Genomic DNA, 17,086 nt, shown 5'->3' with positions numbered 1-17,086 from the left:
GATCCACTTATTTGGGAACAGATCAATAAATGCTTTTACTAGTTTTTAAGGATGGTTCATTAAGAAGGAAAAAATAGATTGCAGATAATATATACTGCACCTATTGCTAAAATGCTCTTTAAATCAAGCGTAAGGATTTCATACTTTATACAAAGCCAGGGCATTGGGACAACTGAATGGTATGATGTCATCTCTTCTCTAGACAGAGTTTATTCAATCCAGAGAAGAAGGAAGGAAGAGTAGAATACATGCTCGTTAGGAACAATAAAAGGAAGAATACACGCTCATTTCCTTTTTTTAAAATGACATCCAGACTTAAAAAAAAAAACTCTGAAATCTTCCTCTAGCCTGAAATATGAAGGGTCTATTTTTGCAGCCAACAGTACATCCTGTTTATGATAAGTGATTCAAGTTCCTGGAATGTCCATTAAAAAAAATCTAACCCTTCAATTTTTACACTGCCCCATGCTATTTCAGTGGAGTGGGAGCTTGTATGGGGGGATGTGTCATTGTGTAAGGTGGTCCACCTCCAATCCCCTGTGGAACAAGATGGAATATAGTAGAAATGTGTTTAAAAACTTAACCAAAGAACAAAACCAGAACACAGCAATTTGTAATGACTATTTATTAACACATGTATCACAAATGTTCACAATATCAATGCATTCTTGTTGGCATGCGAGACAGAGGAATTGTTTTTTAGGATCTTTTAAAAATATTTTGACTTGTTCCCCCTTCACACTCATTTTTAAATTGATTTGATGAGGTCCTCGATGTCTGTAATGTCAATGCAAAGAAAAAATATAGAAAGAAGTAAAATAACAATAGCAGTTAATTGGGGAAAAACAGAAGTAATATTATTTCCTTCACAGGAAGCAACAATACAGCTTTGTAACAGGATTATACAGGTGCACTAAACTGTCTATAAGTTCCCAGGCATGTAACAGTAAGGAGCAAGGATGCCACCCAAAGCTTGACAACTTCCTTCGTGCATGACACGTGCCTTTTTCTCCTCATGGACAATTACCAATGTATCTCTTTACATGTCCTAGGCAGCCTGAAGAAGGTAGGAAAGAGCCTTAGTAAAAGGGAAAACCCAACCAAAGGAGATTAAGCCAAAAGAACAGATAGCTATCTGCTTATCTACATCTAGGGGGGGTGCGGCATTTATCAATCATGATCAAGGGCTAACAGGAGCCTCCCACACTACATGCGGGGTCCCCTAGGACTAGATGCAGGGAACCTGGCTACACTCTGGCACAACAGGGCTTCACAAGATGGAATGCTACGCATGATGCAGGCTCAAAGGTGGAGCAGAGACTGTGTGGGAGTGTCGGTTGCACGGGGTGAGGGGGTTAGGACAGGTGTATTATGTACTGTGCTCTAACATTCTTTGGAAGTCTTTCAAAGATTGCTGCAGTTCCTTTCGAAAACAGGTCTCTTCTTCCATCATTCTTGAAAGACTAAGAGAAATTAAAACATATGAGTGACTCACCATTAATAAGGCCTTAAAATAAGGTAACAAGCTGAAGAGAGCGTTTCGACGTTTTCCACAGCAGTGATCAGATCTCCTCCCCAGCACCACAGAAATGAGGCTTCGGCATGTGGCCAAGTGCCACTGAGATCAGAGTGAAGTGGCCAGGCAGCACTCTTATCCCTTTGAAGGGGAGTATGTGCCCCAAAGGGAGAATCCTAGATTTAACCTCCCCCCCCATCACTCACCTTCTTACACCATCTCATACTGGTTGGCCGTGATGAACCGGGACAGACAGCAGGCCAGCAGCATGCCAATCAGCTGTTGGCAGAAGGAAAAAGAGAACGAGGCTCTGAAGTCACTGAGCTAACACATTTCTAACATACCCCCCTCCGATGTAATTTTTAACAACTGAGGGCTTTTGTATGTGAATGGGGAAAGGGCGCTAGGGAAAACGATCAAACCTGATTTCGGTAGTGGGATCTAAGACTTAGGGAGTCTAAATGCTGGTGGAGGTCAGCTGGAGGTTCTCCAACTGACCATAAGGTTCCAACTCTAGCTCCCTCTGGCCATTAAAAACAACTTTTGACATGTAAGTAGTATTAAAATGTGTTCATGTGTTCTGAGAGTAATGAAAAAAATTAAGTACCCCAGAATTAGCAAGATAGTAACAAAATGCCAGAATTCAAAACCATAAGCGCATGCATTGGGAAGCTATCTCAACACAGGATGATACCCCAGCTATACCCGGCTGACAGGATAATAGTTCTTTCCTTGGGACAATGGGACGCTAATCCTTGACTGGGTGAGTTTGCCAGAGAAGTAAGTCATGGCTTGTGAGAAGTGGGGCGGAGGGGGGCTTTAATTTCTCTTTGTCTCTAAACCATGTAGATATTTTAGGCCCAAATGGGCCCACCTACACCCAAGGTCTACCCGTTGGTTTTTCAGGGGCCCCAGCACAACCAATGTCTGGGTACCTATGCCTCCTCAGAAGACCTCAGTCTTCTGCCCACTTTGTGCCTTGACTTAACCTGTAACACAGGTGGATCTGATAAAAAGCTGTTGTAACACTAGCAAGACATCCTTAAGCGCAGATGCTTAAGGATCTGCTCATAGGAAACCAAAATTCCCATTCCTGCTGGAGAATCAGCACTCTTTGGATGGGACCCTGATTGTGCACTAGAGTGTAGAGGGCTGCAGCTTCTCTTGGCCATGTGGGGCACTTCTCCTTAAGCAATTGGCCATGTTTTATTGCTTCAGAGGTGGCAATGACCTTTAGAGATAATCTAGTACAGTGTCAAATGTGGCCCCAAGACCAGCAGAATCAGCATCATCTGGGACCTTGTTAGAAACACATTCTCAGGCCCCACCCCAAACCTGCTGAATCAGACACTCTTGGGGATGGGGTCCAGCAACTGGTGTCTTAACAAGCCTTCCAGGTGAGAGAACCACTCATCCGGTCCATCTGGTCACCCTTATCTTATAGGTGACACGTTGGGTCCCACCGTTGGTCAAGGCAACACCTCAACTCTGTTCTAGCTCTCCGCTCAATCCTGCAGGTTCCAACCTGCCTCCCTTTCTTGGTGAAATACCAGCGTCTTATCTTCCTTTTTCAAATGGAAATCGTGCTGTGAAATCTGCAAACTATAACTTCTGTCAGGTAAGAAAAATCACCCTATTGGACTTACCCTATCTCCTACCAAGGCTCTGGCCACCATCATTTTGTGCCACAAAATACGTACTATCGTGCACGTACCACCAAGTGGTCAGAGGAACCATGGCTGTAACCTCCAGAATATTGTGCCAAATGAGAAACTAAAATCCCCTCCGTGAGTGCAAGGACTTTGAACCTTATAGCTTGTCTCTTTTCATTAGAACTACCATTTTTTAGGACCAACATACACCAGATCACACTTGATACGCTCAAAATTCAGATGCCAGCCAAAACCCAAGTATTAGAGGCACATAACACAATCAGGAGTATCGAGTTATTTAATCCTTACTACATGCCTGGGCAGTATTACCATCCCAACTGTCCACAGAAGAAAATGGGTTCAGGAGAGGTTAAAGAATCTCCCCCAAACCATACAGGTAACCCACACAGAGTTTAAGGCTCCACCCTCTTCTAGCCAAGGATAGCCCCTTTTCCAGCCCCCGCTCCCACTGTGGGGCCTAGACCCCTTTCCTCTCCAGAATAACTCCTCTGCCTCACGCCACCAAGGGTTCCTTCCTGCCTTACATTGCAGACTTCAGGGAGAGGACTGTCAGTGGGCATCTCTTTATTTGATCTCAAGTTCCTAGACCCTCCTTTCTTTGTAAAGCTTAGCGCTTTAGGTTTTTCTCGTTGACCTCATGTGTGTTTTAGCACTTAACAGTAGCCAGCATTCCATTTCACAGTTTGCAATGCTCCTGGCCCCCATGGCAATTCACGAGCCACACAGCCAGAAAATTCTGCAGTACGCTTCAATATTTCTTGCATCTGAGATGTCTGCTTGCAAGGGAATACAGCATGTCCCTCCACCTTTTTTTCCTCAAACAGAAACAGCATCATCCTTAAGCACCAGACAGACTTTCTCACAGAAATAATAACTTTAAAAAATATAAGTAAAAATAAAAGCTATTTGCTTTCAAACTAACTACGTTTTGTATTTCTAGGGCAAGAATATACCTTCTGTTTGTCCATGGGAGAAGACAGATTTTTTTAAAATTATTTTTTAACATCACTGTGTGAAGTTGTTAGAGCTTAAAATTGATCAAGGGTTCATTATACAACTTATGATTGTCGTTATCACTCACATTTTGATCGGTTAGGTTTTTGTTCCAACCTTATGTATAGTATGAATGCAATTTATTACCGTAAAATTTTTAAAAATGACGCATCATGAAATTTTGAGTGAAGAAGTTGTTTTTGGTGAATTTTATGCAGATACTTTCTCTGATTGTCCAAGTGATATATATACTAGTGTCTCAGAAGATGACAGTTCTTCAGAATATAGTTCTGATTCAGATGATGTGAATATTAGACCAACAAAAAGACAGAAAACCTTAGTGATTGATTCTGATACAGAAAGTGAAAATGAAACTCATGGTGCTGGAGAATGCTCCTTTGCTTCTACAGAAGAGTGGATTGAAGACAACATTTCATGAAAATTAGACTTTATAGGAGTGTCAGGTGTAACTATTGACTAATAACGCACAAAGTGTTAGTGAAATAACAGAATTAATTTTTGGTAATGACTTTTTCGAGTTGGTCGCTTCTCAAACGAACCTGTATCACCAACAGAATGAAAAATCGTATAAAAAGTATAAGGCTTTAAAATGGACTGATGTAACCAATAGTGACATGAAGTTTCTTGGATTAATAATTTTGATGGGACAAATAAGAAAGTCACACTGGAAAGAATATTGGTCGACTGATCCCTTACTTGAAACACCTACCTTTCCAAAGATTATGACAAGAAGCTTCAAACAAATAATGACATTTCTTCACTTTAACAGTAACTCAGAAGCTCCAGTTCCCACGGACAGAATTTCAAAAGTTAAACCTCTTTTGGATTATTTTCTACCAAAATTTCAATTGATCTATATACCTAAACAAGAGCTATCACTTGAGGAGGCAATGATAAAGTGGAGAGGACGACTCAGATTCAAAACCTATAATCCCAGAAAACTTACAAGATATGGAATTTTGGTCAGGATGGTTAGCGAAAGTGAAACTGGATATATATGCAACCTTGAGATTTACACGGGTGAAGGGAAGAAACTGCAAGAAACAGTATTATCGGTCCTACAACCTTATCTTGGTTCATGGCACCATATTTACCAAGACAACTATTACAACAGTGTGTCCACATCTGAAATATTGTTGAAAAATAAAACCAGAGTTTGTGGGACTATAAGAGAGAGTCGTGGTCTACCAAACCAATTAAAGGAGAAAGCTAAAAATCTACAGAGGGGAGAAATGACATTCTTCCAGAAGGGAGAAGTGATTCTTCTTATATGGAAAGACAAGAGGTTAGTCCGCGTGGCGACACTATTCATGACGCCTCCACAGCATCTACAGGAAAGGAAGACAGGAGGACTGGCCATCAGATAACTCAGCCCACTTGTATATTAGAGTATAACAAATATATGAAGGGAGTTGATCGATCTGATCAATATCTGGCAAACTTCAGTATCCTCTGGAAAACTCGAAAATGGTATAAGAAAGTGGGTTTCTATTTGATTAATTGCGGTGTATTCAATGCGTTTAAAATTTATCGTAGCCTTAGTATACAGAATAAAATGTCTTACAAGCAATTTTTGTTAGCAGTAGCTACAGAATGGGTAACTGACCATTCTGGTGAATGTAGTGGTAGTACCGCACCTGGTCCTTCTTGTGGCGTTTCTGAAAGAGCCCCCTGCAAAGACCCACCTTGTCGACCATCAGGTAAAATGAACATCTTCTAGAGGAAATAATACCCACAGGACTAAAATAAAAAATGCCGCCAGAAAGTATAGAGTCTGCTCTTCCAGGGGAAAGCACAGTGAAACACAGTATATTTGTAATAGATGTTCTGTTTCCCTGCACAGAGGTGCCTGCTATACAGCCTACCGTGCTCTAACGAAATATTAGAATGCTTTAGTAAGACATGAACAAAGTTTCAAATAAATACATTAAGTGCAAAAAAAGTTGTTGATATTTACTCAAACGCGGGTGTTTCAATATTCACTTACAGAACAAATCGCCGGCCACAGGCGCTAGTTTCTGCAAAAATCCCCCAATCAATAATGTTAACATCTACTCAGAAATTGTTCCGAAAAAAAGTCCTGAGCTGAGGCACATACAAGCTTTGTGAAAACAGCAGTTTACATATATTGGCTTTTATTTTAGTTAATTCTAGTGCAAGAAAAACTAGGATTTGGGATATGGTGGGTGTTTTGAACTGTTCGCAGGATTACTGACGTCAAATTTGCTACAGTGTTTCATCATATTTGAGAGAAAACTTTGATCTCTCATTTCCCTAAGCACCAAGTTAAGGGAAAGCGGGGAGGGGGGGAAACATCCTATACTTAATACCATTTACTACCAGATTATTTCCAGGTACATAACTGAAAGCCTGTTAAAGGTAAAGACATAGCCTCTTCCTCAGAGTCAGGACCAAACGCTCGCTTGTCACTAGACCCAATTAATCTGTACATAGAAAGATCCATCTTTATTTAGATAAAACCCTTTTTTGTTTTAGGTTAAATATATGTAAATAGCGCCTCAAAGGACAGAGGTATGCTCTGTGGGATTCCAGGCTGCCCCTCAGAAGCACACTGCTGATGTGTCTTAAGGCTGGAGTATGTGGGCACCGGAACAAACTTCTGCTTTAAACCCCGGAGGAAGACAGGAAAAGGAGAGCTTGCCTCTTATGCTAAACAGCCCTCAGGACAGAGACCCCAGAGCCACCTCTCCCTCTCCCTGTGGCTGGCGAAGTGTCAAATGCCGTACAGCCTAGGGAGTCTGAGATCAGATTATTTATATTTGGTCGTCTAAGACTTTGTAATTAGCCTTCATCTAATTGTTGGAAGTAACATTTTATTTTTACCACTCTTGGCCTTGTCCGTACTATATATTCTGCTTTCTTTTGGGTCATGAAAACCTCCGGGAGGCCCTTCGAGAACTGAGAAGCCAGAGAGGGAAGGAGAGACTTATAAAAGGTCTACTCTAACCTTCTCGAAGCATCCCCACAAAGAGAGCTCCAGTAACAGGGATCACGTCGCTGGGGCTCTGCTAATTACCAGGAACAGGATGGACTCCAAAAGGTGGGAGAGGGGCTGAGAGAGGGGTGGGGTCCAGGTCAGCAAAGGCGACAGGGCAAGGCTGTCTTCCCCTGCGATCACCATGGGAGGTAAACGTGGCCGGGTCCCTGATTCCTGAGGGGCAGAGAGAGGCCAGCAAACAAAGCTGTAAAAGGCAACTTTCTTAAAGTGGCAAGCAATAGGTCGAAAATTTTGATCCTTATAATGCCTGTGGAGATTTTGTGCTGATGACCTAACTGGGAAAGTGCCAAGTTATCTGGTTTGAAATAAAACTATAAATGCTTTTAGGGACCGTTTCAGGGCCTGAAAATACTAGGGGAATAAGTAAAAAGTTCCGTTAGCCTTATTCGGCCATGTCTCATCAAGGCTATTGACAGCTTTGTCCCTGCCCTCTATACAGAAAAGGTAAACAAGTCCCAGAAAAGAATCCTTGGTCCGTAAGGAATCATCTCAGTCGCCCGTGGGCCCTGGAGGAGGCCCTGCAGGGGTGAGGGTCAGGGGATGGATGGGTAGGAAGAGGATCTGTATTTTTTTATTTATTTATTTATTTTTGGCTGCGTTGGGTCTTTGTTGCTGTGCGAGGGCTTTCTCTAGCTGTGGCGAGTGGGGGCTACTCTTCATTGCGGTGCGTGGGCTTCTCATTGCAGTGGCTTCTCTTGTTGCGGAGCACGGGCTCTAGGGGGGGCCTGGGCTTCAGTAGTTGTGGCGCACGAGCTTAGTTGCTCCGCGGCATGTGGGATCTTCCCAGACTAGGGCTTGAACCCATGTCCCCCTGCATTGGTAGGCGGATTCTTAACCACTGTGCCACCAGGGAAGCCAGGATCTGTATTTTTTGATGAGTACCTTTGTCTTTGCAATTCCACAGACTCAAATCCTTTCATTATAAAGGCAGAAACTGAGTTCCATTTAGGTGCTACGTGAGGCAAGAGCAAGGGTTATCTCTGGCCTAAATGTTGAATACAGCAGACCAGATGAGATCATCAGAATTGTAATCCTGGATCTACAGTAGCCGTCCAACCTCAAGCAAACCACTCAACTCTCCCTTCTGGAAAACAGCTCCACCGTCCTTACTCAGGACTGTAACATTCTGTGCTTTGGGGGATTAATCCAGCCTAACAGTCTCCAAGTCTAGCGAAGCTATTTATGTTGGATACAGAAGTGCTAAATACAGAGACCCATAGCAGAAGGCCAACCAAGGCGGGAAGCAGTGTCACAAACTGAGCAATACAAGTGTCCAGACTCGGACGCTTGGCTTCCAGGTCATGTTAGGGACGAGGGAGGTGAGGACATTTCTCTGTGTGTTCCCAAGACCCCTCGGATAAAAGAGTAGCTGCCAAAGATGCAGGGAGGAGGTACCCTATAAAAACACACTCAACCACCTGCTATAAATTCATAGGGCAGCAGGACCTGCCCATCAAGTCCAGACAAATGGCCTTTTCCTTGAGAGGGCAAAGGCACTGGGACTTTGTGGAGAGAAATATTAAACACCTGCCAAAACCCTGCTATCCAAAAACAGCACTCAAGAGCTTTAAGTTAGCTAAATTAGGTAACAGGACAAAGTTCTCGCACAGTCTATTAAAAGGCTAGACTCAGCTTAGTTTTCCTTGTACTTTATACCACCTTTAATTTCTAAGACAACAGATGTGCAAGGCCGGTTTGTTCCAACAGAGGGTAGCATGGACGTCATGAGAGCAGGTGAGGAAAAGGGCAAGGAGAAGGTGGAGGGCAGGTGAGAAGTGGGGGCAGGGTGCTCTGTTCTTTCCTACCCACTTTGGCCTCTACTCAGTAGAGCTTGCTTCATTATAGGAAGGCTACCACATAGGCCACTGTGACTGATTTATCGGTATCAGCCAACATCTGCTAAGTTTTACTATAACACTTCTGGAATGTTCTAGAATTTTTGAACACCTGTGGCTAAAGCTTTGGTGGCAGGTGAGTAAGGCTGGTTCTTGAACGGGCATCTGGTAAGTGGCCACCATGGTCCCAGAGAGGCCCTGGATCTACTGACAACTGGAAGCCAGCTTCAGCTTCCAGGTACCCTGAGGCTGCTGGCACCATTAAAAGCTGCAGTTCCTAGTGCGTCTGGCTAATAACAGCTGGCCGTGGCCATTCCTTTCCCTGCCCCAAGCTGAGCACAGCAGATCTCAAGTCTCTGCCCCACTGTGGTTGACCGGCCACGCGGGTGAATGGTACTGCCTCTGCGATGCTCCTGGGCTTTGGGTTTTGTTTTCTTATCCCAACAACTCTGTAGTACCTTGAAGAAACCTAAACTCTTTGAAGAGAGTCTGTCTGGGGCTTCCTTGGGGCCAAAGCCCCTTTCTCGTTGCCCCAGAGGGCCACAGAGCAAACTTGGCGAGCCCCACGTCAGGGGTTTCTTCCACGTAGCACACAGAGATGAATGCTCATCGGGCCAGATAACCACTGGTCTACACCTAAATCCCTCCACGGGGATGTGAGAAGTGCGAGAGATATTAATCAGATTCTTTATGACCTGGTTCACCTCACTCATGAAAGTAGGACTGTCTTCCCAACCCCTCGTGGCCACATGGAAAGATTCTTGGATGAAAAGATGTTTCAGGGCTTCCCTGGTGGCGCAGTGGTTGAGAATCTGCCTGCTAATGCAGGGGACACAGGTTCGAGCCCTGGTCTGGGAAGATCCCACGTGCCACGGAGCAGCTGGGCCCGTGAGCCACAACTACTGAGCCTGCGTGTCTGGAGCCTGTGCTCCGCAACAAGAAAGGCCGCGATAGTGAGAGGCCCGTGCACCGCGATGAAGAGTGGCCCCTGTTTGCCACAACTAGAGAAAGCCCTCGCACAGAAACGAAGACCCAACACAGCCATAAATAAATAAATAAAATCAATTAATTAATTTAAAAAAAAAAAAGGTGTTTCATCCACGAGAGTCCTGGCTCTCTGAGGCTCTCTTTTCCCCAGGGAGAGTACCGGCTTCGTGTCCCTTCATGGGTCTAGGGTAGCCATTAGGACCGACTGCAGCCATATTCCTTCCTCCAAGGGGACGGTCCTCCTCAAACGCAAGCACAAGCCTGTCCTGTAGGTGGTTAACCCAACACTGCACATACATGTGTAAAGTAAACCATATGTGCACCTGCCAGATGCCTCCTGCACGCTGCATCGGACACGCGGTCCGGAATCCTCTAAAATGTCCGCTGGCCATTACTGATATGTCACTGAAGTGTTATTACTGAAACAGGATAGCAACCAGAAGAAAGTTCAGGGCTGCAACTTCTTTTGATGCGTCTCTCGAGACCGAGTTAATCAGTACTGTCTGTGGCACCAATCTGGTTTGCGTGTGTTGGCGTGTTGAGGGTTTAAGCCCTTCCCGAGCCGCAAAAAAACAAAACGTGGTAAAAGATTTTTAAAACTGCCACAAGAAATACACACTCATGCTGGCTGGGCCCACATGCCCTTGTGAGAGGAAATGTCACACACGGTTTGGTAACTGCTTGGGAAGAAAAGCTTTTTAGACTTAATCTGAGGCCAAGCCCTCCATGTGCAAAAACTACCAGGCTAACATGCTATGCCTTGATCTAAGTGATGGTCAGTACACAGGTAAGCTCATTTTGTGATAACTTATTAAGCTGTATACTTACAAGGTGTGCACTTCTCTTTATATGCCGTATTTCAATAAAGATGTTTCAGGAACAAACTTAAATAAGATTAAAGTGCATCTGCATTGCTCAGCAAGAAGGAAAGCGGTATAGGGGCCGTGGAGGGAGGGGTAATTACAGTCTGGGAGAGCTGATGTAGAATTCAGGCAGGTAAAACCAGAGCCATGGCAACATTACTGAGGTAACACTAATTGGGCTTTGTTGGAAAAATCTGTTGGTCTGAAAAAAATTCTGTGTTAAAGATAAATCAAGTTTTTTTTTGGTTGTTAGGTATATATGCCAATCCTTCCACCCACAGCGATATTATAGCAACTGGCCGGGAGATCAGAAGCCTGTGGGACAACACACTGCCTGGTGCAGGTGGGCAAAATTTTAAATTTAGCTTAATCATGTTCCATCCTTGAGTATGTGTGGCTTGCTTAGTTTGCATAACGGCTTCTCCCATTCTTTTTTAGAGGCTGGGTGGAGACAAAGGCATATAACATTTCATATACACAAATTCAGTTTCCTCTTAAGAAACAATAATCAAACCTTGAGATCAAATAATGATGACGGGATGAAATGTGCTACATTTAGTCTTTCTTTAAAGGGGAGCGATCTCATGCACAATCCCCAGGAACTAAGAACCAAAAAGGGACAGGTCAACCAGGAAAAGAGCCCTACCCCCCTCCCTGAATCCAAATCAGCCATTTGATGTTTGGAGTTGTTTAGGCTCCAATTAAGGCAGCACTTTGTTCAGCTAACCTCCATTTGACCTACAGAAGAAGGGAGTTGTTTTTCTGGAGCTAGTCATTAGTTGAACTGTTAACCAATATTCCCTTGATGGCAAAACTTCATTTAAGTTGAAAAAGGAAAATCAATAAACAGATGACCTGAGGACTAATGAGCAAGGAGTTCTGACCCCATCCATCAGCCTTTCCCCAGGCACGGGGAGGCCGCCAGAGAATCTGGAGACCAGGGAAGGAAAGGAGAGCAGGAGACAGAGGAAAGGCTAGGTCGGACCGCAAGATTACCTGGGAGAATGCGATCCCAAAAGCCACTCCAGCGATGATTCCCATGTTGGTCTCCATGAAACTGGTCACCAGATCATAACAACCCTGAAAACACAGAGACACGGTCTCAGAGACATGTTTCACCCAGACCAGACCGGCTGGGTTACCTCGCGACACTCCCACATACACCCCAACCTTCATTCCGCAAACAGAATGAAAAATCTCAAACATACAAACGGTACAGAACCCCCAAGTGACCCTTCCTCTAAAATCACAGTGAACATATGGCCAATTTTGTTTCATTTAAATTTCTTCAACACTCATCCCCTGGCTGGATTATTTTAAAGCAAATCCCAGATATACACTTTCATCCACAAACGTTTCTGTTGTATGATGAAATTGAGCAAGAAGTATGTAAGATCCATGAGGCGAATGCTGTAGGGATACAGAAGCAGACTTAAACACGTGAAAAGGCATTCTGCATCCTTGATCAGGAAAACTCAGAATCATAAACATAGTTACTAGCATTTTGACAACAAATGACAGAATCTTAGATAAATAAAGTGAAATCCTCTGGTTAGAAGGAGGTGTTTGAATACCTGCCAACTTTATGGCATTTTAGGGTTCTTCCTACGGAGATCATTAAGTTTTTTTTTTAGTAGGGAAAAACCCATGTTCTAGAGTCATATTTTCCACAGATTTACTATGGGACCTTGAAGAAGTCACTTCCCCTCTCTCTATTATGATGTCAATAACCTCATTCGTGAAATGAAGTGAGTTTCCCTTTAACATCCTGTGAAATCTCCACATGTTGTGATTAAAACCAACACCAATTTTACCAATTTCAATGTTAGTTTAATATTGATAAAGTTTAATTTCTTTAAAAGAAATGGTCTGGTTGGAGTTCGACAATGTTGCTAAAATAGTTTTGTTGTTATCCTGGATTACATTTTATCAACCCAGTCCAGGTAGGACACCAAATTTTGTGCATCACTCATAACGCAAAGGCAAAAGCTGACTCTTCCTGTTAAAACGCCTGACAGCTCAAACAGCAGGAATTAGCGAACATATATGTGTGTCAGTGTGTGAGTGTATTTCTATAGTTTGGAACTGGGCCAAATCAACCTAGACTTCTGAAGTGACGTATTCAGCTTTGGAAGACATGGTCTTTCTCCAGTTTTCTGAAAAAGGGCCTCAACTTGAATGTATGAAGTCTGTGAAAAATCAAGACAATTTCATAAACAGGGTAAAGAGGATTATTGTTTATCAAGAAAGGCCCACTAAATTGTAATAACATCTGAAGAACAAGAACAACCGAAAACATGTCTCCCATTTTTAAATTCAAAGTTTAATGATTTAACATTTCTCATAGAGCTTGTGAAAATTCTGCCAATGCTGTATCTTCTAATAAATGATATTTTATGCATTCACAGTCTGTTTGCAAAGACAAAGATGCATTAATTTAGCAGCAGTGCTTTGACACATGTTTTCAATGCAATGGACAAACTATGCTCCTTAGTTACCTGATGCAAATTTGAAGGCCGGGGCAGGGGTGGGAAAGGAAATGCATTATTGCTCATGGGAAGTTTTGCAATTTGATTCTCTCTTTATAGGAGAAGCTTGCTCACTGATTTCATTTCTACTAGTGAAACTATATATCACACTATTTTCCAAAAGGTAGTGGAAAGAAAGTCAGTTCGGGTTAGGAAGAAGTCAAAGCCAGAAGAGAGGTGGATATTCTAGCACTTTCCCAAATGGCAGCAGCTAAGATAGAGTTTTTCTGTGCTGGTCATCGTTCATTGCTGTATCTCCTCCCCACAGCAATGCTCAGGCCAGGGAATGAAGTTCAGACCACCGCCAGTGTTACATCAGCTCAAAATATGGAAACACAAACCCAGTAATAAAAACCAGAGAGAAGTGAGGTGGGCTATTTTCTTACTCTGCAAAATAGTTTGAGATAGGTGTTTTTGTTTTTTTTGGGGGGGGGAATAGGGTTTTTTTTTCTATTTTTTTGTTTTTGCCGTGAACTTTAATTCTACACATAAGGTGAATATGTTTTTCTAAAGTATGAAATCTCCTACAATGGAGTAGAGATCAGAGTCAGTCACATTTTTTTTGAAAAGCCCACTCCAACCAGTAAGAGAAAACAGAAAAATGAAGTAAGGGCCTGGCATTGATACAACTGTGGCAAAATCGTTCTCTCTAAACCTTGCTCCCCGCAGTGGGGTTTTGCTAACAGCAGCAGCAGCAGCAGCATTACCGGGGATTTTGTTAGAAACGCAGAATCTGAGACCTCACTCCAGACCTACTGAATCAGAATCTGCCAGGTCCCGGGGTTATCCATTTTTAATGAGTTTTAACGAATGTTAACAATGTCTCCAGATGTTTCACGTGCCCATTAAAGTTTGAGAAGCACTCTTCGCTAAGAAAAGTTCCTCCACTCTTTTTCACTCTAAACAGAGAGCAAATTAATAAATTATAGCAGTAAGAGAGTTACTTAAGGTGAGAAGATGAAAGTGATTTAGCTTCTTCATTGTTGTTTAAACGATACAAGACCCAGGTTGCAATAAATGCTTTCCTTCTCCAGCTTTTTCTCTGTTATTCACTCTATGGACCCACAAGCCCATTTTCCAGGTCTCGGCCTAGCTCTGCAGACTGCCCGAACTGCTTTGATTCTACAACCCCAGTGCACGTTTGCCTTCCACCTCAAATTCTCCCCGAAAATTCTCTTATCTACCCACAACGATCTCTTTTAATTTCCTAAAAGGAAAGCCTGATTGTCAGGTGTGAGATCAACCTACAGAGACCTGCTAAATGTCCTAGGAAACACCCAGAAACAGAACAGGTAATTCGCTCACCCTCTCAGCAAGTCTAAATCAACAGGGCCTCTGATGGGAAACACCTGCAAGTGGCAGGCTTTTCAGTAGCAGGAGTAGCATGGCTGCTTCCAGGCAGGTACTGGGAGGAGGTACCTCTGGAGCTGCCAACCAGAATAACTCTCTTCCTCTTGCCCTGGCTCTTTAAAAAAAAGGCGAGGAATTCCTAGGGGGTAGGGGTCAGTCAATGCTATTAGCTAACTGAACCTGTGGACATTTGATCATCGTGCTTAGCAAAACCAAAATCAAAGCTGTCCTCAAAACAAAACGATAAATATCCTGCTTAACCGCTCTCACCTCCTTCCTGCTCTCTACCAGTGATTTGTACAAGGTAGGTTTCTCAGGCTGCCAGGTAAGAGCCAAGAGCCACCTTTCTGTGCTATCGGGGCACAGGGTTCAAGACACTAAAAGATCTATGGGGATTTAGAGTACATGTATTTTATATAACAGGATTCCACAGAACTAGGACATGGTGGGAGTTAATCTTCCTGGGGGAGGGAGTCAGTTTGGGGAGGCTAATCTTTATGAGCATCTACTATCACTACACATCTCCACCCCATCCGCCTTGCTTACCTTTTATAGATGAGGTGTCACAGACTCAGGCCTGGAAAATAATTTGTCTGTGAAGTTCAGGTGGGTATTAAATGCGAATATCTAATGAAACTTCCTAGGCAAATTTCAGTTTTCATTCACTTTCTCTCCACAGAGGGAGCCAGGCTGGAGGGTAAAAGGGAAGTGGGAGAGAAGTATCTCTTCCAGGTATTTGAGGTACCCAGGAAAATGTAAAGTGAGGCCAATTTGTAGGTTATCAGTGAAGTGAAAAAATGCTCCCCTATCTTTCTGGAAATCACTATAGGATCTGCCTCTAAGCCTGCTTTTGAATACAAACAAAAGACCCTCCCTACAAGGACCTGCTGCATCATTTCTAATAAAAGGCACAGTGTGGTAGGGTGGAAGACAAACATCACCGTTATTGTCGTGACATTTACACCACAGCTACCATTTAACATTACAGTTAACGTTCATCTTGTCCTTACTCTCTGCCATGCGCTCTGCTTTAGATACTTTATCTCATTCCATTCTCCTGTCAATCCTAAGGGGCAAGAACTGTTATTCTCTCCATTTTACAGATGAGAAGAACAAGGCTGAGAAAGGTTTAGTAACTTGATCAAGATCACACAACCAGCAAGTGGCTGAGCCAGAATTTAAACTGCAGTCTGACTCCAGACCCTGTGGTCCTGACTTCGAAGCCCTCAACTTTCACAAAAGAAGTAGTTTGGGTGAAATTTTCTTTTAGAAAGAAGGCTTTTATCAAGGTTGGTGATTGCTGCCTCTACAAAGGGCCTCCTGAGGCTCTGCTGTGCCAATATCTCACTCCGTAAAGCACGTCTTGCCTTCTATACACCGGAGCATCCACTGAGCGCCAGGTCTGCTCAGCACTTCATAAAATGGCAGCATAATGACATATACGGATGCTCAGTGGAGGTGTCCGTGAAGAAACCAGAAGTCACCTTGCTGATGAGAGGCGAAGGAGGCCTCAAACTTTGGGTTCATAAAAAATTCCAGTCGGAACAGATGTTCTCTTAGCTCACACAAGAAGCTGTCTGTACTGAACATCTTATCTCACCGCACCAACAGCCAAGTAATAAACCCAGAATGACAAAATGAGCTTCCAGAATATGGCAACAATGCCTTGCAGCAGTTCTGCTACAAATACCAACATTACATGGGTAAAATATAGAAACCATCTCTTAACATTCTTGTCTTGAAAGGATGGCTATCTTCTGTGAATTATTCAGTAGTTGGCCCAGATCCCATAGAATTTTGAAGACCTTAGAAAACTAGAACTTTGGGATTTCCCTGGTTAAGACTCCAGGGAAGTCCAGTGGTTAAGACTCCAAGCTGCCACTGCAGGGGCCACGGGTTCGATCCCTGGTCAGGGAACTAAGATCCCACATGCCGTGCAGCGTGGCCAGAAAAAAAAGAAAAGAAAACTAGAACTTTACCTTAGTAAGAAAAGAAAATTTACGTGATGGCAGCATAACCACAGGTAAACTCAACAGTAGGGTTTTTTTCTCCCTTTTGTTTCAGCAAGACATAGTTTCTATCTGGCATTTCCCTAAATGTTTAAGAATAGATAGCCCTCACACACAGCTGTATCATGTCTTCATCAGATTCTCTGCAGAGTGGAATACAGAATTGATTTTCCTTTTCTCTACCTAAGTTTCATTTCCCTCATTTCTACTATGTACTAACTTTCAAATTTCTCCTGGCCCGTTTTTTTTTTTTCTCTAATTTCTTTGGGAGTCAGGATGTTGAGAGTGAGTT

General features: G+C 43.2%; 1 protein-coding gene across 1 annotated transcript in view; it reads right to left on the bottom strand.

Moving 5' to 3' along the window:
• Nucleotides 1-610: 610 nt before the first annotated feature.
• The window catches only part of TSPAN7 (tetraspanin 7), a 140,558-nt gene continuing 124,082 nt past the window's right edge, over nucleotides 611-17,086 (bottom strand). The window contains exons 6-8 of the mRNA XM_057537924.1: nucleotides 11,904-11,987; nucleotides 1,723-1,795; nucleotides 611-1,463 (exon numbers count right to left, since the gene is read on the bottom strand). Coding sequence (XP_057393907.1) covers nucleotides 1,727-1,795; nucleotides 11,904-11,987 — 153 coding nt within the window. The 3' untranslated portion in view covers nucleotides 611-1,463; nucleotides 1,723-1,726. The remainder of the gene's footprint in view (nucleotides 1,464-1,722; nucleotides 1,796-11,903; nucleotides 11,988-17,086) is intronic.

This window comes from Balaenoptera acutorostrata, chromosome X (assembly GCF_949987535.1).
Source record: "Balaenoptera acutorostrata chromosome X, mBalAcu1.1, whole genome shotgun sequence".
NCBI lineage: Eukaryota > Metazoa > Chordata > Mammalia > Artiodactyla > Balaenopteridae > Balaenoptera > Balaenoptera acutorostrata.
This window is presented reverse-complemented; position numbering and strand designations above follow the sequence as displayed.